This window comes from Callithrix jacchus, chromosome 2, assembly GCF_049354715.1.
Source record: "Callithrix jacchus isolate 240 chromosome 2, calJac240_pri, whole genome shotgun sequence".
Taxonomy (NCBI): domain Eukaryota; kingdom Metazoa; phylum Chordata; class Mammalia; order Primates; family Cebidae; genus Callithrix; species Callithrix jacchus.
In genome coordinates this window covers 161,928,901-161,952,538 of record NC_133503.1, presented here as the reverse complement: position 1 = coordinate 161,952,538, position 23,638 = coordinate 161,928,901, and the positions used below count along the sequence as shown (strand labels likewise).

The window sequence follows — 23,638 nt, the reverse complement described above, 5'->3', positions numbered from 1 at the left end:
GGCAGAGTCCTCAGGAATGGGATTAGTACCCTTATAAAAAGAGACCTAGAGAGATCCCTTGCTTTTTCCCTGCGTGAGGTTATAGCTGTCCTTGAGGACACAGACCCTCAGCGACAACATATCTGCTGCTACCTTAGTCTTGGACTTCCCAGCCTCCATAACTGTGAAAAATAAATCTCTGTTGTTTATCGATGACTTAGTTTAAAGCATTTTGATATAGCAGTCCAAACAGACTAAGATACAGAGTGATTAACACTATAATAATGTTAAAACTTGAGTGTTATGGAAGGGAACTTAACCTTGGATGGTCTGGAAAGGCAGAAATGTGAAAATGTCTCATCTCAAATAAAATTAAGGATTAGTAGGATAATCCAGGAATATGAATGGGCAGGGAAAAATGAGAGGGACTTGATGTTCACAGAGTACTCCCTCTTTCTCTCCAGAGGGGTTTCTGTTTTCCTTGTTTCTCTTGGTACATTCACTCCCACAAGGAAGTCATTTTATCATCCCCTCCCAGAGGATATGCTGTCCCACTGGAATCACTGAACTTAGAACCAAAAGACCTACATTTAAGTCTCAGCTCTAATTCTTGTTTGTGTGACTTCAGATGTATCTCCTCAGTAGCTGGAACTACAGGCACACTCCACCAAGCCCAGCTAATTTTATTTTGGATTTTTTAGTAGAGATGGGTTTTCACCATGTTGGCTAGGATGGTCTCGATCTCTTGACCTCATAATGTGCCCGCCTTGGCCTCCCAAAGTGCTGGGATTACAGGCGTAAGCCACTGCGCCTGGCCAGGTCTCTAATTATTAAAAACGACTTTTAAGCATTTGTGACTAAAAACACACCTGAACTTTGTTTAAATTTTGGTGTTTATCCTAATTTTTAAATATTTTAAAAATTATTCAGTAATAGAACAATCTGTAATGAAAGCTTACACATATGTGAGAGGTACTAACTATCCTGTGAGTTTGCAGGTCAAGATAAAGAGGAAGGAGTAGATAGCAGAATGGGAAAGTCACTTACAACTTAATAGGTAATATCAAATCTCTACAAAAATTTTATTCAAGATAGTGTCTAAGACTTAGAAGCAACTAATTTAAAAGCAAAATTTGGAACTTAATCCTATTTTCTTTGGAGACTCCCTTTATGAATGATATGCTGTAATTATATGTAGAAGCTTAAGGACTGAAACAGAGCATTCCAAATGACAAATGTTTTCACCTGAAGGAATGACACCCAAATTATGTTGTACAAGTAAGCAGAATAAAATAATCATATGCTTGTTATTAAACTTATTATATGCTTTCCATTCACTATTTTCAAAAGTGAAAAACAGTATGTTATCTTTGAATTTGTTTTCATGTGATTTAAACTTATAAGCAAGTCAAATTAAATAATGTACTGAGCATTAATCCAGGATTTCTCAGCCTCAGCACTGTTGACATTTGGGGCTGGATAATGCTTTGTCACGAGGGGCTGTCTTGTGCAGTGTAAAATGTTCAGTAATATCCCTGGCCCCTACCCATTAGATACATTCCAGTTGTGACAACCAAAATGTCTCTAGACATTGCCAAATGTCTCTCAGAACTAAATTGCCTCCAGCTGGGACCACAAATTCTTAATCCTTGAAAGAGAAGGCAGCAACTCCTGACCCCTACCAAAAGTGTTTTAAATCAATAACTTAGTTTAAAATCCTTATCCATTACTACTACAATTTCATTGTACCTTCAGTATCTGGAAACTATACCATGGCTTATTATTTTAAAACATGGGACTGTGGCCTTTCCTGTCTGTGAGTTTGGACTGCGGTGGGAATCCATTAGTTGAATGACCTTCTATGTAGGTTAATCACAACACAAGTTCTCAAAGTAAGGGATTCTCTGCGGTTCATTTCTTTTTAAACATATGGAATACCTGTCTTGCCTTATGACTTTTAGATTCACAATTCTTTTACTTGCATCAAAATTTCAACTCATAGAAAGAAATGAAGTTACTGTCACTTCATGATGATTAAGTGTTGGGCAAGTGAACCATTTTACACTGTATTTTTTATTCCTCCCACTCTCACTTTTAGTCAGAATACACCTGCAGAATAAGTAACAGAACCGCGTGAAAAGAACGGCTATGTCTTTAGGGTTCGGAGTCCGTTAACAGTTTTAGGAAAACAGCCGAGGCCTGGTCAGGAGAGCTCACAACGTCCACCGAGGGTGCTTTCCAGCCTGGGGAAATTCGTACTAGCAGTAGCACGAGCCAGCTTCTTCTAGGCTGGCTCTGATGTTAGAAACAAGCACGCAGATGTGTATTGGTTTTCAGGCCTGGACGTCGTCTCTGAGGAATTTAACTCCACCTCTCCTGTCAGAATGGAAAGTCAACGCCCCCATTCCCGCCCTTCTCCAATCCTTCTCTGTCTGCCCATTTCCCTTGGGTTCTTTTCTGTTACAGAAGTTCTGATTTTTCCTAGAGAGCTAGAGGAAAGGCAGTACCCAGAGTGGAGTTATATTATCTGTTTCTTTGTTCTGACGGAACCCCAGAGAGGAAATCACGCTTTGTAACTGGTTCTTCACGAGAAGCAAATGTGTCCCTGAAAACTTTAGCGGCAGCATTTGGCACCAGGTTTGATTGACAAGGACGAGCGGAGGGAAAGCGCGGAAGAGGGGCGGGGGCCCGCGGGCAGAGGAAGAGACAAAGAGGTTTTGGCTGCCCCTGAGGGCAGAAGGGCCTCTTGGGGTAACCAGCCTTTGAGCTCAAAGAGGGCGTTTCGTGAGGTCACCTTCTGGTCCGGAGAGCGCGCGGCGATCGGATGGAGGGGACCTGGAGGGAAGAAAGCTGGGGCGGGGAAGGGGCGCGAGCCGCGAAGAGGGGGGCAGAGCTCCCGTCACGTGGCTGCTCGCCGCCGCGGAGTTGGGGCTGTTCTTCCGGGTTGGAAGCGCAGTGCCGCGGGGCCCAAGCCCTGGTCTGCCTGCGCGGCGTCCCCTCGCGGCCCCCAGGGCACAGCCCAAGGCTGCCAGCCTCCTGGCCCAGGTGAGCGCGGCGGCACTGGCGGTTGCAGTTAGCCGGGCGCACGCCTAGGGCGCAGCTGGGAAAGGGGCTTCGGCCTCCCCTGATGCCCACGGCCCTAGCGGAGAGAGAGACCTGTTAAAGAGCAAAGGGGGACGGGGTCGACGGGGCCCCGGGGGCGGGGTGTACGGGGCTGTCCGAAGGCCGCAGGCTTGGGTGTGGAAGAAGAACCGTGCTTCTTGGGCCCCCTTTCTCGTCTCCTGCTGGGGCGACGTAGAAGGGAGTGGGCGGGTGGATTCGGGAACTGGGTCCCGGCTGTGGGCAGGGAACGAGGCGGCAGCTGTGCAGGTGCAGCTATTTGCAGCTTTGGGGGTCAGCGAGAGTCGTACGGGGTCTTTTCGGCCTGCAAGATTGGGGGTGGTGGAGAGGGAGGTCATAGAGGACTTTCAAAGGGCAATTCAGCCAGAGAGGTGGCAGCTGGACGCCCCTGAGGTATGCTTGACCTTTAAGGAAGTTCAGAGAGGGTGCCCGGCTGGGGACAAAGGAGATTTCGAGCACAAGTTGTGAGTGTGCATCGGGGCGGTCTGGCGATGTGGGTGCAAGCTTCTGGAACCCAGGCTGGTGAGGAGGAAGAGACAGCCGAGGGGGCGACCTGGGCAGAGCTAGTTCAAACTCAACAGCCGGAATGACTATTTGCAGCCTCGGCCAATCGGCTTCTGAGGGAGGTTATAAATAGCGGTCCCGCGCAGATGCCAGAGGGTGGCAGTTGCTGAGCATGGGGCGGCACTGCTGGCAGTAGCCATGGCACCTGTGGCTGTGGGAGAGGTCAGGGTGCCTGCCAGCCGAAGCTGGCCCAGTCGGGTATTTTGTCCTTGCTGGTATGTCTCGCTTTTAAAAGCGTGACTTGCTTATGGTTGCCGGTGTCCTTTATTCACCCTGCGGTGCTGGCCAGTCCTTAGGTGGTCTGTTTGTCAAGAGTCTTGTAGGACAGACTTATTCGGAGCAGCGGGTGGGGCTTAAGAGCCTACCTACTCTTATTCTTTCAAGTATACCCCTCTTGTTCACTGCGCCCCTTTTATTTGCAAACCTTGACGTTTTATTAACGGTTTAGGGTCGCCTTCTTTCCAGCAGGCACGCTCAGGCCGCTTATCTTTGCTGATAGAATCAGTTTTCCACAAGGCTGCACACACATTTCCTTTTCATTTTTTGAGACAGTCTTGCTGTTTTGCCCATGCTGGAGTGCAGTCACGATCTCGGCTCACTGCAATCTCCGCCTCCCGGGTTCAAGCAATTCTCCTGCCTCAGCCTCCCAAGTAGCTGGGATTACAGGCATGTGACACCATGCCTGGTTTTTCGTATTTTTAGTAGAGAGGGGGTTTCACCATGTTGGCCAGCCTAGTCTCCAACTTCTGATTTCTGGTGATCACCCGCCTCGGCTTCCCAAAGTGCTGGGATTACAGGCCTGAGTCACCACGCCTGGCCAACATTTCTTTTTCAAAGGAAAATTTCTGAAACTCTTTGAAGAATTGCTCAATAGGTACTTAGGCTAAGGTCACCTAGCCCTATTCATTCATTCACTTAAAAATACTGACTTCCTCTGTGTTGTGCAAAACACCGGGTGAGAGGTAATACCATGAATATAACAGCTCATAAAGATATTGTGTTCTCAATCCTGGCAACAACCCTGTGAGGTAGGTGTCGTTATTTTATTTTTTCGAGTCTCACTCTTTTGTCCAAGCTGGAGTAGAATGGCACAATCATGGGTAACTGCAGCCTGGAACTCCTGGGCTCAAGCGATGCTCCCACCTCAGCCTCCCAAGTAGCTGGGACTTCAGACTTGCACCACCATGCCCTGCTCATTAAAAAAACAAGTTTTTTATTTTATTTATTTTATTTTTTAGCAATGAGAGTCTCACTGTGTTGCCCACACTAGTTTTGAACTCTTGGCCTCAAGGGATCCTCCCACCTAGCTCCCAAAGAGATGGCATTATAGGTATGGGGCCACCACCCTGGCTGGGTGCTGTTATTCCCCATTTTAAAGATGAGGAAATAAAGTACAGAGAAGTTGGCCGGGCGCGGTGGCTCAAGCCTGTAATCCCAGCACTTTGGGAGGCCGAGGCGGGTGGATCACGAGGTCAAAAGATCGAGACCATCCTGGTCAACATGGTGAAACCCCGTCTCTACTAAAAATGCAAAAAAAATTAGCTGGGCACGGTGGCCTGTGCCTGTAATCCCAGCTACTCAGGAGGCTGAGGCAGGAGAATTGCTTGAACCCAGGAGGCAGAGGTTGCAGTGAGCCGAGGTCGCGCCATTGCACTCCAGCCTGGGTAGCAAGAGCGAAACTCCGTCTCAAAAAAAAAAAAAAAAAGTACAGAGAAGTTAAGTGACTTCCCAAGGTCACACAGCCAGTAAGTTGTAGAGTGGGGACTTTCAATCCACAGATCCAGAGCTGACTCTCTTAAACCTCTGTGCTACCCTCCCTCTTTAGGTTGGGCACTTGCCCTCAAGGATTTTAATATCTATCAGGGGAAATAACCCACATAAGTTACATTAAACAGCCATATGAATGCCATGCTAAAAAAGTTGTGGGTTTTTTTTTTCTTCCCAGATTTTGAGTCGTAAAGTTTTTTTCTTATTGCTTCAAAGCCACAGGAGCACATGGATAAATGAGAGCTTTACAGTAAAGATGGAGGAAAATGTGATGATTAAGACCGAGTACTATCTTTGGTATAAACTTGTACAGGCCAATGATAAGATGGCATAAGAATTCTCTGTCTTTCAGGGCCATTTGTATTCGGTTTAGACTTAGTGATATGTACTGCTCTTGCTAACAAAGGACCTCCTGATCTCCGCCCTGTATGTTCATAGTTGAATCAAGTGGAATTTTTCACAGAAATTGGCTATGAAGGCTTTGGCCGTACTGATGTCTGATGCCCCTGCCAGGGATCAGCTGAACTCAAATTACCATTTTCCAAGTAGTTGGGACAAATTTTCCAGATTTCAGGCCACAAAATGGGACTTCAGCTTTAAAGCATTACAAAATTTCATCTAATCGTAAAATTTCTAGAGCCTAAAATGGCCTTAGAAACCTGTGCTCTTTTTATAGTTGAGCTAACTGAGGTGCGGAAAGGTTCAAGTTAAACAGTGAGCGAGTGGCAGATTTGGACAATACAGGGCTCTGTTAAAGCTGATTTCATTCTTTTACTGATGAGGTCTGGGAAATGTTTGTCAGCCATATAAAAATGGTGGTTGTTGGGGAGTTGGGATGATCCAAGTAGAGAAACTTGGGTACATGAAGAGGTTTGCATAGAAGTAGGTTATTCAGTAATGGTAGGGGGAAAAAATCTTCCCCAAGACAAGAATAATCTTTTAAACGTCTTTGCTTCTCCCTTAGGTCTTGGCATAGATTCAGTAGAGGTTTTGAATGTGTAGCTGAATTTTGAAGTAATTTTCTCTTTATTCTCAAGTCATGATAACCCTAGATGTGACCCATAAATGAATGAGTAGGGTACTTATGGGACATGAGAATACTTTGGAACTGAAATGAAAGGACATGATATGTGGAAACACTTTGAACATGTAAAGCTGTTCGTCCAAATGCAAAGAATTATTCATACACATTTTTAATTGCATGCCAAAACACATCTGGCATTCTTTCTTCCTTAGCTATTTTTGATTTTATTCTCTTCATCTCAAACGGCTTTCCCTTCCTTTTCTGAGCTCTTGAAGAAGACACAGTCTCATTCTTTGATCTCTCAAAGGACTTTGAACTTGTGTTATTCTACTTTGTAGTGTTATTATTTATTGACTTCTTATCTCCAACAAAATTCCAATTTGATTTGTCTTAATGGCCAAACTCTGCTGTTGGTATATATTTGTCGAATTAAGGGACATATTACAAATAAACATTCCCTGGATTAAAAATTTCCATTACCAGTGTTGCTGTCTGGTATTTTGAAGACATTTCTTCAGGGAGTTGTGCCAGCAGGTTTTTTTTTTTTTTTTTTAAAGACAGAGTCTTGCTCCGTTGCTCAGGTTGGCAGGCTGGAGTACGGTGGCATGATCTCGGCTCACTGCAAACTTTGCCTCCCGAGTTCAAGCGATTCTCATGCCTCAGCCTCCTGAGTAGCTGGGACTACAGGTACACACCACCATGCCTGGCTAATTTTTTGTATTTTTAGTAGAGGTGGAGTTTCACCATGTTGCCCAGGCTGCTCTTTGAACTCCTGAGCTCAGGCAAACCACCTGCCTTGGTCTCCCAAAGTGCTAAGATTACAGGCATGAGCCACCACTCCTGGCCAGTGGCAGCAGTTCTAAAATTAAAAATGAGCTAAGTCCTTCCCCTTCTGGAGTCTGGAAAATCACTTACAGAGCCCACTAGGATCAGGTGCTCAGTCCTGTGAGGGTCCACATGATGCATTAGAACTTACAGGCATAGTTAGCAGTGTTAGCTGAGTTTGGCTGATAAAATTCTAAGTCCTCAGCTTCTTTCCATTTTTGAAAGAAAGAAGAGAAAGGTATGGAGGACCATTGGGAATTGTGGGTACAGTGGGAGTGCCTTTCATGCATTGCTGGGGATCTGTCGAGGAATGTGGCGGAAGTAGTTACTGAAGCCTTAGTAACAGCAAAGCCCACACACTTTACCCAGCCTGGTTAGAATTGGCAAAAAGTGGCCATCTGTGAAGACCACTGACAAAAGAGTTCATAGTTATGGCCACTTCTGCAAGCACAAGCCTATGTGATAAAGATACTATGGCATTTTTCTTTCTTTTTTTTTTTAGAGTCACATATCATGCATGTTTAATTTTCTTGAGGGGTGCTCTTGGCAAACATGAATCTTGTGTTCATTCACTCAGTCAGCTTCAGTTCAGAGGTCTCAGTGAATAAGCATCCTGCTGCAGTGAATAGGATGTCAGTGTGTTTGGTATGACCTGGTGGCTAAATGTAAGTCACCATTGTACTGTACAGTATTTTAGGTAATTTAAGAAAAATTCAAAATTCACTTTTTGCTGGACATGCTGACTTAGAAGATAACTTTCATTTCAGATATGAATTGATTCTGTAGCAATATGTGTGTGTGTATTTAACCTTTCCAGCTACATTAAGGATCAAATAGATTATATGACCTAGCCTTGGAATTGAATAGTGAGTTTAGACTCCAATTTTAGTGGGAAAATGGATTAGAAGTTTTAAATGCCTGAACTGGAAGTGAATTTTGAGCAAGTGAATTTTGAGCATTTTCTATAAGTAAAGAACTTGGCAGATAAATTATTTGCAGACGTTTATATATAACTTATATTTCCAGCTCTTTAGATTAGTGTTTTTTAATGTTTTTCATGTTTAAAAGACAAAGAGTTTTTTTTTCTTGGCATGTAAACATCCTATTTTCTTTTTTCTTAGTGATTTGCCTTCAAGGAAATTGGAGAGTCTGAAAATTGGGAACACATATCAACATGGCAAACCTACTGAAAACAGTGATGACTGGCTGCTCGTGTCCTTTACTTAGCAATTTGGGGTCCTGTAAGGGTCTACGTGGGAAGAAGAATTTTTTACGGACATTTCATACTCACCAAGCCCTGTGGTGTAAAGCCCCTATAAAACAAGGTAAGGTCTCACTTCAGTGATTGTAAATGAAACCTTAAGTCATAGGAACTAATAGGTCTGATAATAGATAAAAGGAAAAGCCTATTATCAGTTTTGTGAGGAACAGTTTTGTGGTCTGATGCTTGTGAGTGATCATTATAATAGGAGGAACAGTTTTGTGGTCTGATGCTTGTGAGTGATCATCATAAATAAAAACAAAGTAAGTAGTAAGTGCTGTCATATTTTCTATGTACTATAAAGGTTCCTGATTCACAGTGCTAACAGAAGACAAGGTAATAGAAAAAAACAAACAAAAAAGATAAACCATTTGAGTTGTCCCTGGAGCCTATTGCTCATAGTAACCATTTTTCCTAGAAGTCCTTTCTAAGTCCCTGTTAGTATTGGAGAATTGTACCATATACACCTCATCTATGCTCAGGAATTAGGAATTAACTATATTAATTGGTCTACAATTTAGTAAGTGGCAATTTGATTGCAGTTGCTCAGGTGAGAAACCCTGCAGTCCTTCAAACCTCCTAGTAGGTATAGGTCAGCTCTCCTTATATCTATAATCTGTCCTCTTCTTGCCATTGCTACATTTATCATCTTGGTCCAAGCCATCATCATCTGTCACCTGGATTGATGTACCAGCCTTCTAAATGGTCCCTGTGCTTTTTATCTCTGCCTCCTATAGTCTGTTCTGAACAAACAGTGAGAATAATCTTTTTAAAATGTACAATCATGTCACTCCTCAACTCAAAATTTGCCACTTGTTTCCTAGTTCTTACAGAGAAAGATCTGAAGCCGTCCAGTGGCCTACAAGGCCTTCCCTGATAAGGATGTCTACTTGCTTCTGTTCTGGGGTACCGGCCAGGAAGAGGAGAGGCTAAATGGAGCCCTTCTAAACCAAGTCAACTCTCTTTCATTAGTCTTGCCCAGAGACCATCCCAGTACTTCTATCACTTCACCTCACTGTGCAGAGCTCAGATATGTAGCTGTTTATAGCTGTGAGGGACACTCAGACATTTTGTCTTTTATTCTAGATGGCAACATACCCAGCTAAAATGACATTGTCTTACTAAGGTGGAGGAACAGGATGGATATTTGAGGGGCAACCTTTATGACACAGAATAATGCCTCTTTTGTTTTTTTAAGTTTGTAGGACTATTTGTCTATTCATTAAGGACCCCTAAACTGCTAGGTGTTGTGAGATCTTATGTCTGCTTTGAATAGATTTTATAGCCTCTTTTCTTGTTCTCAGATGACAAGTCACAATTGGCAGGGAACCTGTCCCTACGAGCTTCCAACTTTATCTTCAGGTGCTTTCTTTTAAACTGCTCTGGAAAGCCAAATTATCCTGTGTATTAAAATTGTGTATAAAATAAAGGTAAATAACTGCATTGAAGACATGAAAATTGTCCTTGAGAGTAAATCCATGGACATCAAGATCTCACTGAATATTTCCTAATTATTTTTTATCTCTGAAAGATAAGCAGTCTATTTTTTCCTTAATGTAACCATAAGTTCATTATCATATTGAAAAGTGTAGTAATTCCAGTTACAGTCAGTATTCATATTTTTTCAACTGTTTTTCCCTTCCTTCATCCCTCTGTCCTTCTTTTCCTCCTTCCCTGCCTACTTTCCTGCCTTCCTTCCTTCCTGGCTTCCTGCCTTCCTGCCTGCCTTCCTGCCTTCCTGCCTGCCTTCCTACCTGCCTTCCTGCCTGCCTTCCTACCTGCATTCCTGCCTTCCTGCCTGCCTTCCTGCCTGCCTTTCTGCCTTCCTGCCTGCCTTCCTACCTGCCTTCCTGCCTGTCTTCCTGCCTTCCTGCCTGTCTTCCTGCCTTCCTTCCTTCCTGCCTTCCATCCTTCCTGCCTTCCATTCTTCCTTCCTTCCTTCCTGCCTGCCTGCCTGCCTGCCTGCCTTCCTACCTGCCTTCCTGCCTTCCTTCCTTCCTGCCTGCCTGCCTTCCTGCTTTTCTGACTTCCTTCCTTCTGCCTGTCTGTCTGTCCTCTTTTTCTTTACAGTTGGATTGGTCCAAGAGTGATCCGAACAGGGGCCACATAATATATTTGCTATATCTCTTTTGTCTCTTTTTATCTATAAGTTCCCCTCTTCCTTTTTCCTTTTAATATACTGAATAATGTCATTGCTGCTCTGTAGAATTTATAACATTCTAGGTTTGGCTGATTGAATCCTCTTGGTATTGTTTAGCCAGTTTCTCTGTCCCTTGTATGTGCTCAAGTTATCTCATATTTGGTCAGTGGAAGCCTTTTCACATTGGCTTCTAAATCCTTTTGACATGACTTCAGTCATCTTTGGTAGCCTTCTTGCTTTTGGCATATAGAGCCTGACAATTCAAGATTGTCAGATAAGTGAACATGAGATAAGTATATGTGATTTAGCTTTGTATGTCAATCTAAATGTTTGCCAGCTTTCTATTATTTTCCTCCCTCTCCTTCAAGTAAGGAGTAAGATTCAGTATTATTTGCCTTTTGTGTACTGTAAATGATTACTATAAAAATAGTGTGGAGTCTAAGACAGTGTTCAAATTTAGGTCTAGGTTGACTTAATCTCTCTAAAGTCTTACTTAATAAGTTTCTCTTTAGGGATAATTTCATTCATTTAAAATTATAAATATTCAGATCTTAGATTGTAAGAATGGATTTCCTAAGCTTTAATAAACCTTATATAGAAACTGATACTCTTTATTAAAAGATGTTTATGCTTGCATGTTAAGTAAAACCTCAGGAGAAACTGATGTCCTGTAGTTAAAGATGGTCTGGACCATAACTAAGTATAGCATTGTACTATATAGGCTTTTTTGGGTTGCAAGGAACAGAATCACATCAGATTATATTTTGTGATGAGTGTTTACTGTGTGGATTCTTGGCAAGTAAGAGAGCCCCATCTACTCCTTGGATAAGTGGAATGTTATTTGTAGATTTCATGGTTGTCACCCAGCTTCTCTCTTTAAATATCTACTACTGATATTGCTGCTACTGTTACTGTTGACTTCCCTTTGATTACCTCATAGCTGTGCTTACAAATAACATTTGCACTGATCTATTTACCTTGTCCCTTTCTGTGGGTTTCCCATTCAAACTCCTTGAGAGAGAACCCAGTGGTTTGAGTAGTCACTGGTCAACATAGAGTGTCCTTGGACAGAGTTCCTGTCTAAGTTATCTCATAAGCTGTGGCTGCTGGTTTTCCTCATCTGCCCTGTAGATGATTATCTTTGGCACAGTTGATGATCCCTCGTCTAAGAGGCTGAGTGTGTAGAGTCTTAAGATATAACACTTAGAAATCTATGAGGAATTGTCTGTGACCAAATTGCCTGAAAGGGAACTTTGAGTGTGGCAGGCCAGCAAAGTGTCTAAGATATAGCTGTTCTTCAAAACAGCTAATCACTTCCATTTTTGTTAAAGATAAGGACAAGGAGGCCACAACCCAAGGGGCTTAGTTTGAAGAGTGGAGTCAGCATGCAGAGGGATCTCTAAACTCATTTTGTTTCCTTCTACAAATAAACTAAGCTTGTTATTTTCCTTGAAGAAAACCAATTGATTAAATAAAGTATTATAAATATTATAAATAAAGTATGAATGAGGAACATCATTCTGAATAGCAGCTTGCACTTGCGGTATATTTTGAAGAAAAGACTGCCCCTTTCAAATTTCTGAAATCTGTTTCTAAACATTTTTTGCTTGTTTTTTACCAAATGTATATATTGTTTGCTTTGCTTATTTGTAGGAATTCCATATAAGCAACTGACTGTTGGAGTCCCCAAGGAGATATTCCAAAATGAGAAGCGAGTGGCATTGTCTCCTGCTGGTGTTCAGAGCTTGGTCAAGCAGGGCTTTAATGTTGTTGTGGAGTCGGGTGCGGGCGAAGCCTCCAAGTTCTCAGATGATCACTATAGAGCAGCAGGTGCCCAAATCCAAGGGGCGAAGGAGGCACTGGCTTCTGATTTGGTGGTCAAAGTAATTATTCCTTTTTCCTCTCCCGTTTATAGCATGCTGACTTTTTGAAATCTTTTCATAGAAAAATTAAATTACTTTTTCTGGAGTTGTACCTTTTCCTATTTTCAAACAGTGACCTTTTTCTCAAAGAAATGATTCCATGTTGTCAATATTCTTCATGCTCTAGTAGAACTTTTATCAGACAAAATGATCTATGTTTAACCATGAGGAGAGAAAAAGTGGTCTTCATTTTTACATTTGCTAAATGGAAATTTTCTTTTAATTGGCTAGGAAAAAATTTGTTTTACATGGTCCATATATATCCAGAATATCCACATGTGAGCATTTACTGCTAGAATGGAAAGAAGGTGTGGAACTTAGTCTGGGACTGAATGTTCAGTGATCTTCTGATACCTGAAGGCACAATGATTTATACTGATAAAAGGGCTATTTCTAGAGAGGGCTTGACTATTTTGGAGAAAGCAGCTTTGGGCTGAGTGGCGAGTAGTTTTAGCTACCTTAAAATAAGTTTTTAAGGTAATATATAACAGAAATCTATACGCTAAAGGACTTCAGAATTAAAATATGAAATAAAAAATCCTTTAGAGAAAGGGAGTGAGACTGTATCAATCATCTAGCACAGATGATAACTAGAGTTGAGCATCAAATTCAATGCTAAGCCTCCTGCAACCAAGGCAAACAGGGAAGTAACTCATTTTTTTCAGGAAATACAAGGTTTTTTTCTACATTAATTTCTAAGAGGTATCGATCACATAGTTTTTAAATTTCCTTACATAAAGCCCACTGAATAACTTGACAGGTGTTTTTTGTGAAAGTTACAAAACCAATTTTTGCTATTTAAAGTTAATAGTAAAATTTGTGGTATAGGGGTTAACTGTAACTCAGCTAAAGCTTTTTAAAGGTTTAGGTTTACAAATACTTGGTGATATAACTAGATATATAGTAAAATAACTTAGTGAAAAAAGAAAAGCATAATCTATTCTCATATATATTCTAGGGATCAAAATCTTTTGAGATGTTTTTAAAAAGGCCTATAAGGGGGTGTTTTACATTTTGGAAATGCTCTGTGTTCTTTTTTAGGAATTCACCATATAAGCAGTTAATGGAGTGTTCAGAATCTATAACATAGAATATTATATGACTTTATACAGTATTAGCATGAATAAACTACATGACCTTGGGGACCTCTCATTTGAGCCAAGTCTGTTAATATCCTGAGGAGCGCATTCAGGGGAACATTCTATTGGCTTGACTTATGCAGATGACAATAGTCTTAGCTGAGCATTTGACAGGGCCAGTAGAATCAATTCAGAGTTGTTCTCTAACATTTACTAAATCTATGTTATAGATTTTCTTGGAGGAAAAGTAGACCTTGTCAGAGAGCCTTAATTAAAGTCCAGAACCTAGAAACATATGCATCACCAGATCAACAACTGAAATGGGAATAGCAGACAAAGGTGTCTCATAGGTAAATTGAGGTGAAATGCTGTGAGATAAACTTATTGACCCAGTGTTTGTGTTTGTATTTAAAACATAAATCCCAGAGGCTGTGTTTTCTGTGTTTACTTGCCTAAAAGCACTATTGCTAACTGGGAACTAATGAAATGGGATATTTTATTTGAAGGTTGATTTTAAACTTGAATATAAAACATTTTAAAATACTTTTATTTATTTATTTTTTGGGGGGTTACATGTGAAGGACATGCAAGATTGTTGTATAGGTACACACGTGGCAGTGTATACCTTCCTCCCCTTCACCTATATTTGGCATTTCTCCCCATGCTATCTCTCCCCTTTTAAAATACTTTTAAAATGGAATTAAAAAAATTTGGCTTTAAAAAATAGACATTGGAAACTTCCAGGGATATGGAGTGTGTATTCATTGACTTATTTCATGCTTATTAACATAACAGAATATATTGTGGCTTTTGGCTTAAACCCAATTTAGCAAGTTTACTAGAGTGAATTGCATTCATCTATAAATAGTCATCCGGAATTTTAAAGTAACATAAATCTATACTTAGTTTTAGTTTACAATGTTTTTCGTGTCTTATCACTCCAAATATTGACGCTTGCCAAAATTAGCAAGAATTAATCTTGCTTGAGGCATTGAACACACAACAAAACTTCCTGTATGTTTATTCTAATGTCTGTTAATTTTACCAGGGTAATAGGTTTTGGGGACTGCAGGTTTGCTGTAGAGCTTCCATAGTTTTTTCACCATTCTGCGGTTAATTGTCAAACCTGTCTCAGTATTTTGTATTTCCCAGGTGTGTGCTGTTTACTCAGAGTAGTCCACGAGTCATTAGGCAGGGGATAGATGGTATACATCTTTGTGTGCCTTAACATTGCTTAAGAATTTAGTCAGAAATTTATTGATGGAAGATTTATTTCTGGAGTATTATTTCAGTCATGACATGTTATCTAAGTTTTCCTGTTTGCTTAAAAATATTAAGATATTTATATTTTTAATCTGTGACTTGACTTTTTTTCCAGGTGCGAGCTCCTATAGTTAATCCGACATTAGGTGTTCATGAAGTCGACCTTTTAAAGACATCAGGAACACTGATTAGTTTTATTTACCCAGCCCAAAATCCAGACTTGCTAAATAAACTTTCCAAAAGAAAAACTACAGTTCTGGCAATGGACCAGGTTCCAAGAGTCACAATTGCTCAGGGATATGATGCGCTAAGCTCCATGGCCAACATTGCTGGGTAGGTTGATTCTTTCCCATTCCAATTGAACAAAAGCATGTTGATGATACAGAAATCTTCACACTGTAGCTCTTCTCTTTTACAGTGATTTTTCTTGTAATTGTTGTTGGAGATTGCAGCATTTTGAGAGTGCATTTAAATTATTTTTGACTCATTTTATTGTTTTATAGTAACCAGATAGGAAATAAACTGTATTATATATTCCTTTTTAATCTTAATGTGTAGCAGAGTAGTATTTCTATCCACCAAAGCAAATAGCTATCAGATTATTTGTATGAGGAACACACTGTATTTCATATGTGTGTGTGTGTGTACATATATATAGTTTTTATAGGTCAAAAAATGGTTGAATAGTGACAATTTCATGTGGCTAAATTAATATACATATATTAGTGGATTTGCCATCTTAATTAGGTTTTTCTTAGGTAAATTTATAAAATATTTAAATAATAGGAAAAAGGTCTGCACTAGAGGAAGTTTCATCTGATGTCAAAACCTGTATTGATAACTGAGGGCTAACCATGTCTTCTGCTTTTAAGGTCAACAACAAGCTTTATTTGCCCACTGGCACTAATACATTCTCTGTTGATTGCCTGGAATACTATGTTGAGAAGGATTCTAAGGCCCATTCTGTTTAGAGGAATATGGCTATGATAGAGTAATCATGCTTGCCATAGGTGAGGATCAGGAATAACTACATGAATGCAGTGTCCTGCTGACTTTGCCTTAGAGGGTGGGAACAATCTGGAAATGGGATAATGCCTATGCATCAGCTTCTCTAAGAAACTAACTGAATTAGATTTTAAGCATGAAAACTATTAGTACTTAACAATTTGCTAGTATTAATGAGGTACAAATAGAGAAAATCTTTTTAAAAAAACAGTGCATGAAAAGAGACTAACATGACTAACATGAATAAAGCCTTTTATAGCTTGACACGTAAATTGAAAGTTTTCTTAGGTTTTATGTTTTAGCACAGGAAATATGCCATAGATTCTACTTTGTGTTTTATCTGCACACTTTTTAATTTATTTAGCCTGTAAGGGAGTTTTATTGTGCAATGTGTGACTTAAAATTTTATCTAGAAAATGTATAATGTAAAATGTTAAGGGTGCTGTTGATTCTGAAATGCACATGTATGAAAGAATATCAAAATTGGTAGCTCTAGATCAAGTTGTTTTAGTTGTAGAATCTTTAGAGCAAATGAAATATTATGAGACAATTTGGGTACACGAAGCATGGCAGGAATGTGCAGAAACATGTTTACTCTCTGTCTCATCCACTCTGGCCCCAGATTTATCTGAAGTTTAAACCTTCAGGGATGCAGGGATCACAATTTGAAGAATCACTCTTTTATGTCCTGAACTGATATATGCAGAGAGCACAGTGTGAAAAGAATCATCTACTATACATATCCATACAGTGTATGAGAAATCAGTATCTGTCTCATTCATACACACAGCCATATTACAGTGAGGATGTGCTGCTTCCGTTTATTACTGTTCATTCTAAACTTTTTTGCCGTCATGAAGAAAATGTCCAATTTATTACTTTTTTCACAATTAATGTTTTCTTGTACATTTTCTGTGTAATCAGTCTCCTTTTGTAATTTATTTTTAAGAATAGCAACTGAATCTTTTAGAACATTAAGTCCACAATTAATTTCTTACCGTAGTTTTTGAATCGGTGTCATATTTGCCCATTGAAAATTTCTATCACTTGCATTCAGAAGACCAACAAATAATGTCATCTCTAAAGTATTGTTTTTCTGCTCCAGTATGATTAACTTAATAATGTTGACTTTACATGTTTTTGCATCAATTATTGTATTAAGTATTATATAAAAATATGATCAGGGAGAGGTTTTCTTGCCATCTAGCAGGGAGGTTTTAATAGTTGCTTTATAATATTGAGCCAGAATATATATTAGCAAGTAAGAATGCAAAAGTGCCTTTTACATATAAAGTGATATGAAAATGAAAGTAATGTAGCATGTTAAAAATATCCTGTTAGGGCTGGGTGCGGTGGCTCACGCCTGTAATCCCAGCACTCTGGGAGGCCGAGGCGGATGGATCACGAGGTCAAGAGATCGAGACCATCCTGGTCAACATGGTGAAATCCTGTCTCTACTAAAAATACAAAAAATTAGCTGGGCATGGTGGTGCGTGCCTGTAATCCCAGCTACTCAGGAGGCTGAGGCAGGAGAATTGCCTGAACCCAGGAGGTGGAGGTTGCGGTGAGCCGAGATGGCGCCATTGCACTCCAGCCTGGGTAACAAGAGTGAAACTCTGTCTCAAAAAAAAAAAAAAAAAAAATATATATATATATATATATCCTGTTAAAGAAAAGATGGTACGTATTATTAGATTTATTGCATAGTTTGTTTCTTTGGCTAAAACACTTAATATTCACTTAGCATTTTCTATGTGACAGGCTTTATGCTAAGTGTTTCACCTGCATTATCTCATTTAAACCTCATGACTCTAAAAGATAGATGCTTTTTTTCTCACTTTATAGATGAGGAAACCAAGATTAAGAAACTTTTAAAAATTTGCCTAAGATCACAAAGCTAATCAGTCATAGAACTAGGACTTGAACTAAGGTCAGTCTGTCTGAAAATCCCATACTTTGAAGCATCAGAGATCAAGGGAAGTGTTTCTTCTGTTCTCTGAGGCTGGAATCTTATTATGTTTAAGCCTATGGCTAACCTAATTTTATTTATTTTAGAGATTTTTCCCCCCATTACCTAAGCCCTACCTAGTCATCAAAGAAAATTTGGACAGCATAGTAAAGTAAGTGTGAAGGATGAATAGTCTTAGCACACAAAGAAAACCAGTGTTAGTATTTTTCTATCTTGCTTTCATTACATTTTCTATTATGTTCTACCATACTTGATATGAAGAGGCTGGGTAGCATAAGGGTTAAGAGAGGCTGCTTGTGTTAGACTTTTGGCTCTCACATTTACTAGCTGAGTGACCTTGGGTAAGTCTCAATCCCTCTATATCTCATTTTTCTCACCTATCAAATGAAGGTAATAATTGTACCTATCCGTAGGCTTGTTGTGAAATCTAAAGGAGTAAGTGTATATATAACACTTAGAACTGTTTTTGACACACAGTACATACTATATAAATAGTAGCTATTATTATTTGACAAAACTTCATTGATGACTTGTGATGATATGTGAACCTGAAATCTCTCCTTTTATGGAATTATCTATTTGTTTCTTTATTTTTAAAGTTATAAGGCTGTTGTCCTAGCAGCAAATCATTTTGGACGTTTTTTTACTGGTCAGATCACAGCTGCTGGAAAAGTTCCTCCAGCTAAGGTAGGTACAATTTTTAGTGTTTCTTTATAGTATGCATTGATTAAAGGGAAGGGTATGTATAGTCTGAAAGTACAGTTATTTAAAAATTCTTTTTTTTTTTTAAGCAAAAAAAATTTCCAATTTATTAACAGAAGTCCATGAAGATTGGTTTGGCTGGCACAATTCAGGAAATGCCCAAAAACCAAAGGCCCTATTGCCTACTCCCCTGAGAGATCTTTGGCTTCTCCCCTTGTTTTTTTTTTTATTGCATTTTAGGTTTTGGGGTACATGTGCAGAGCATGCAATACAGTTGCATAGGTACAAACATGGCAGTGTGTTTTGTTTGCTTTCTCCCCTTCACCCACATTTGGCATTTCTCCCCAGGCTATCCCTCCCCACCTCCCCCTCCCACTGGCTCTCCCCTTTTCCCCCCAATAGACCCCAGTGTTTAGTACTCCCCTCTCTGTGTCCATATGTTCTCATTTTTCATCACCTGCCTATGAGTGAGAATATGCAGTGTTTCATTTTCTGTTCTTGTGTCAGTTTGCTGAGAATGATGTTCTCCAGATTCATCCATGTCCCTACAAATGACACGAACTCATCATTTCTGATTGCTGCATAATATTCCATGGTGTATATGTGCATTTTCCCAATCCAGTCTATCATCAATGGGCATTTGGGTTGATTTCAGGTCTTTGCTATTGTAAATGTGTTAAACTCACACTGATGACTTTTTGGTGTATATAAATATTTCCTAAAGCCTCAAAGCGGAATGTTTAAGATTGCTAGAAAAAAATGAACTTTGACTTTCTGAAAGTTCTAGTTTTTATTTTCTGTTTTTTGACTTACTAATTTTTTTTTTCCTTTTGAGACAAAGTCTCACTCTGTTGCCCAGGCTGGAGTGCAGTGGCACTATCTCGGCTCACTGCAACCTTCGCTTCCCAGGTTGCAGTGATTCTCCTGCTTCAGCCACCTGAGTAGCTGGGACTATAGACATGGCTACCACGCCAGGCTAATTTTTGTATTTTGTAGTAGAGATAGGGTTTCACCATATTGGCCGTGCTGGTCTTGAACTTCTGATCTCGTGATCCGTCCACCTCAGCCTCCCAAAGTGCTAAGATTACAGGCATGAGCCACCACACAGCCAACTAATTTGAATTTTAAAAGGGATTTTGGATAACTTGTTCTCTGTAGCCTATATATTATTAATTTTTTTTCAAAAACCTCTAAGATATGATTCAAAAGATTCTGGGTTTCTCAACAGTTGCAACATTTTGGCACATTTACAAAATATTTTTGGTTTCCTCACTTCTTGTCAATTTTTGGATCAAGAGGACAGGAAATGGGAGATGGTGTAATCAGGGTATTTGGCAGAGAGAAAAGGTGCCAGTTTCTTTTTTTTTTTTTTTTGGGGGGGGTGGAGGAAGGCAGGAAGGGAGGGAAGAAGGACGGTAGGGAGGAAGGAAGGGATGAAGGAAGGAAGGAAGGGAGGAAGCAGGGAGGGAGGGAGGGAGGGAAGGGAAGGAAGGAAATCAAGCAATGAGAGAGACATTGCGGACCTGGATCTAGAGGTTTACAAGTTGATTTCTTTTTTTTTGAGAGAAGGAAAGAAAAAAAAACTAATAAGTAAAGGAGAGGAAGAAAGAGGAAGAGAAAGAGGGAGAGTAAATGGAAATATTGCTTTATTTTGAAAAAAATTGGGTATTAATAATGGCCAATCAATGTTTCATTTAAACTTATGGGTAGGTGTGATGTGGTATTGACAAGAATGTATATTTAGTGTATTTGAAGTGGGGAGCTCTATAAATATTTATTAAGTTTACTTGTTCCGGATCTGAGTTCGAGTCCTTGATATCCTTATTAATTTTCTGTCTCATTGAATCTAAGTCTCCTATCTGGGTGTTAGGATCGTTAGCTCTTGTTGTTGCATTGATCCTTTTACCACTGTATCTTTGTTGCTTTAAAATCTATTTTATCAGATATGAGAATTGCAACTCCTTCTTTTTATTTATTTATTATTTATTTTTGCTCTCCATTTGGTTGGTAAATCTTTCTCCATCCCTTTGTTTTGAGTCTTTGTGTATCCTTGCATGTGAAACAGGTCTGGATGTAACATGCCATTGGGTTTTGGCTGTGTCTTTTGATTGGGGGATTTAGTCAATTTATATTTAGGGTTACTGCCATTTGATGTTGACTGGCTGTTTTATCCATTCGTTGGTATAAATTCTTCTTTATGTTGGTGCTCTTTACTTTTTGGTATATTTTTAGAAAGGCTAATACTGGTTGTTTCTTTCTGTGTGTAATGCTTCTTTCAGAAGCTCTTGTAAAGCAGGCCTGGTGGTAATAAAATCTCTGAGTTCTTGCTTGTTCATAAAAGATTTTATTTTTCCTTCAGTTGTGAAGCTTAGTTTGGCTGGATATGAAATTCTGGGCTGAAGGTTCTGTTCTTTGAGGATGTTGAATATTGGCCCCCACTCTCTTCTGGCTTGTAGAGTTTCTGCTGAGAGATCTGCTGTAAGTCTGATAGGCTTGCCTTTGTGGGTAACCTGACCTTTCTCTCTGGCTGCCCTTAGTATTTTCTCCTTTGTTTCAACCCTGGTGAATCTAACGATTATGTGCCTTGGGGTTGCTCTTCTTGAGGAATATCTTTGTGGTGTTCTCTGTATTACCTGGGGTTGAATGTTGACTTGCTTTGCTAGTTTATGAAAATTTTCCTGAATAATATTCTGAAGGGTATTTTCCAGCTTGGATTCATTCTCTCCGTTGCATTCAGGTACACCTATCAAACGTAAATTTGGTCTTTTCACATAGTCCCACATTTCTTGGAGACTTTGCTCATTCCTTTTTATCCTTTTTTCTCTGATCTTTTCTTCACGTTTTATTTCATTAAGTTGGACTTTGACCTCTGATATTTCTTCTTCTGCTTGAACAATTCGAGTGTTTAAACCTGTGCATACTTCTCGGAGTTCCTGTATTGTATTCTTCAGTTCCATTAATTCACTCATACTCCTCTCTAAGTTGTCTATTCTCAATAGGATTTCATCAAACCTTTTTTCAAAGTTCCTAGTTTCTTTATGTTGGGCCACAACATGTTCTTTTAACTCACCGAAGTTTGTTATTATCCATTCCTTGAAGAGTGATTCTGTCATCAGGATGCGCTTGTTCTCCATCAAGCCTTGTTCCATTGTTGATGTGGAACTGTGATCATCTTTAGAGGGAGAGGCGTTCTGACTTTGAGTATTCTCAGCTTTTTTTTGCTGGTTTCTTCCCATCATTGTAAATTTATCCTCCTGTCGTCTTTGAAATTACCAACTTTCAGATTAGGTCTCTTGAGTGGACGTCCAGGTTGTTAGTTCCCAGGGCCAGAGCAGTGGCGTTAAAACTGATGGTGCTTTTCTGCCCAGGATTCTCCTGTCTGGCTTCCTTCTTGTGTCCGCAGTGGGTGACTCTGCCTTCCCAGGGCTCCAAACCTCGGTCAGAAGGCGAACCAGTCTCGTTTACTCTGTGCTGAGAACTGCTGCGCCGAGGTGCAGTCACTGCCGCTGCGCTGGGCTCTGGTATTGTGCTGGGGGCCCGTGCGGGTCCTCCAACCCTGTTTACTCTGCTCCGAGAGCTGCCGCGCTGAGGTGCGGGCGGAACCGCTGCGCCGGCCACGAGAGTCATGCTGGCGACCCGTGTGTTTCCTCCACTGGGGGATCTTTTGCTCCCTGAGCAGCCAGACTTTGTCTGAAAGTGTGGCGTCCTCTAGTTCTCCGCGCCTTCCCTGAGATCTGCAATCTCGGGATGTTAGCGATCGGCCATCTTGGATTGTTCCAGGTGCCAGTTTCTTTAATCCTCACTGACAACAGAGAGGAGCAGTTAATGGTGAGAGGTGACGATGGCTTGCTGAAAGACTAGGAGGTCATGTTGTGATCCTTCAATACTATGTTCACTAAGTAATAATGGAAACCCTGAGGCTAGGTGTCTTAGTCCGTTTTGTGTTACTAAAAGAGAATACCCGAGACTGGGTAATTTATTTAAAAAACGAGGTTTACTTGGCTCATAATTCTGGTAGCTGTTAAGTTCAAGATTTGGTAGCTGCATTGGGTGAGGGCCTCAAGGCTGCTTCAACTTATGGTGGACAGTGTAAGGGGAGCAGGTGTGTGCAAAAAAGATCACAGTGAGAGAGGAATCAAGAGAGAGAAACTGAGGGAGCTAGACTCTTCTATCAACCCCCAGAGTGAGAACTCAGTCCCCCACTCCCAGGGAGGGCATTAATCTGTTCCTAAGAGATCCACTCTGGTGACCCAAATACCTCTCACTAGGACCCACCTCCCAATATTGCCACATTTGGGGTCAAATGTCAACATGAATTTTTGTAGGGACAATGTACATCCAAACCATAGCACTAGGTACAGGAAACTAACTTTAAATGTGGTCATTTATCTACCTGTAGGGTATAGGTTTAAGTGGTGCTTCCTGCTTTTAAGTACTTTGTTATATAAGCCCAGAGTTCTCACACAAAATAAATCTCCTGGAAAAAAAGTGAGGCAAAAGCTAATAGCAACTTTGAGAAATTATATTGTTTTGAAGAACAGGCCAGCTTAAAAAAAATGGCAAGTTTAAGTGGAGGTCACAATACTTAGTAAGAAAGTGTGAGCAAACAACACAGACATGACATGTTAAATGACTAATTTTTGACTTCTTTCTCAGGATTATAAAACTCTGTCTGGCACTCATAGTGACCAGAAGTTTGATGCTATTCTTAAATTGACTGAATGTTTTGATGCACAAAATCTACTACTGATTTTGGTTATAATCTTTCTAGATATTTGTGGAAGTTGAGAGAAAAGCTGTGAATAAAAGAGATTAAAAAGTGAAACAAAAGACAAGATACAAAAGATTGCTAGCCTTTGAAAAGTGGAAAAGTGACTATCTTTACTGAAAATTTAAATTGCACCTAAGGGACTTGGGTTACATAACAGAAATAGTTTTCTGAAATTGAAGGCACTGGTACAGCTCATTAAGGTAGATTGCATAGTATAGTCTTTTATTTGGATTTCCTTAAAGCGTGG

The 23,638-nt window shown here is 40.2% G+C and overlaps 1 protein-coding gene across 2 annotated transcripts in view; it reads left to right on the top strand.

Annotated features, from left to right (window-relative positions):
• Window positions 1-2,452: 2,452 nt before the first annotated feature.
• Window positions 2,453-23,638, top strand: part of NNT (nicotinamide nucleotide transhydrogenase) — a 97,059-nt gene continuing 75,873 nt past the window's right edge. Inside the window, exons 1-5 of one of the 2 annotated variants that reach the window (XM_002745003.6) lie at window positions 2,453-2,616; window positions 8,401-8,604; window positions 12,334-12,563; window positions 15,060-15,277; window positions 18,518-18,605. In XM_002745003.6, the coding sequence (XP_002745049.1) occupies window positions 8,454-8,604; window positions 12,334-12,563; window positions 15,060-15,277; window positions 18,518-18,605 (687 nt within the window). In that variant the 5' untranslated portion in view covers window positions 2,453-2,616; window positions 8,401-8,453. Of the gene's footprint in view, window positions 2,617-2,931; window positions 3,025-8,400; window positions 8,605-12,333; window positions 12,564-15,059; window positions 15,278-18,517; window positions 18,606-23,638 lie in introns of those variants that run through there. The other variant, XM_002745002.6, reaches the window with a different exon arrangement.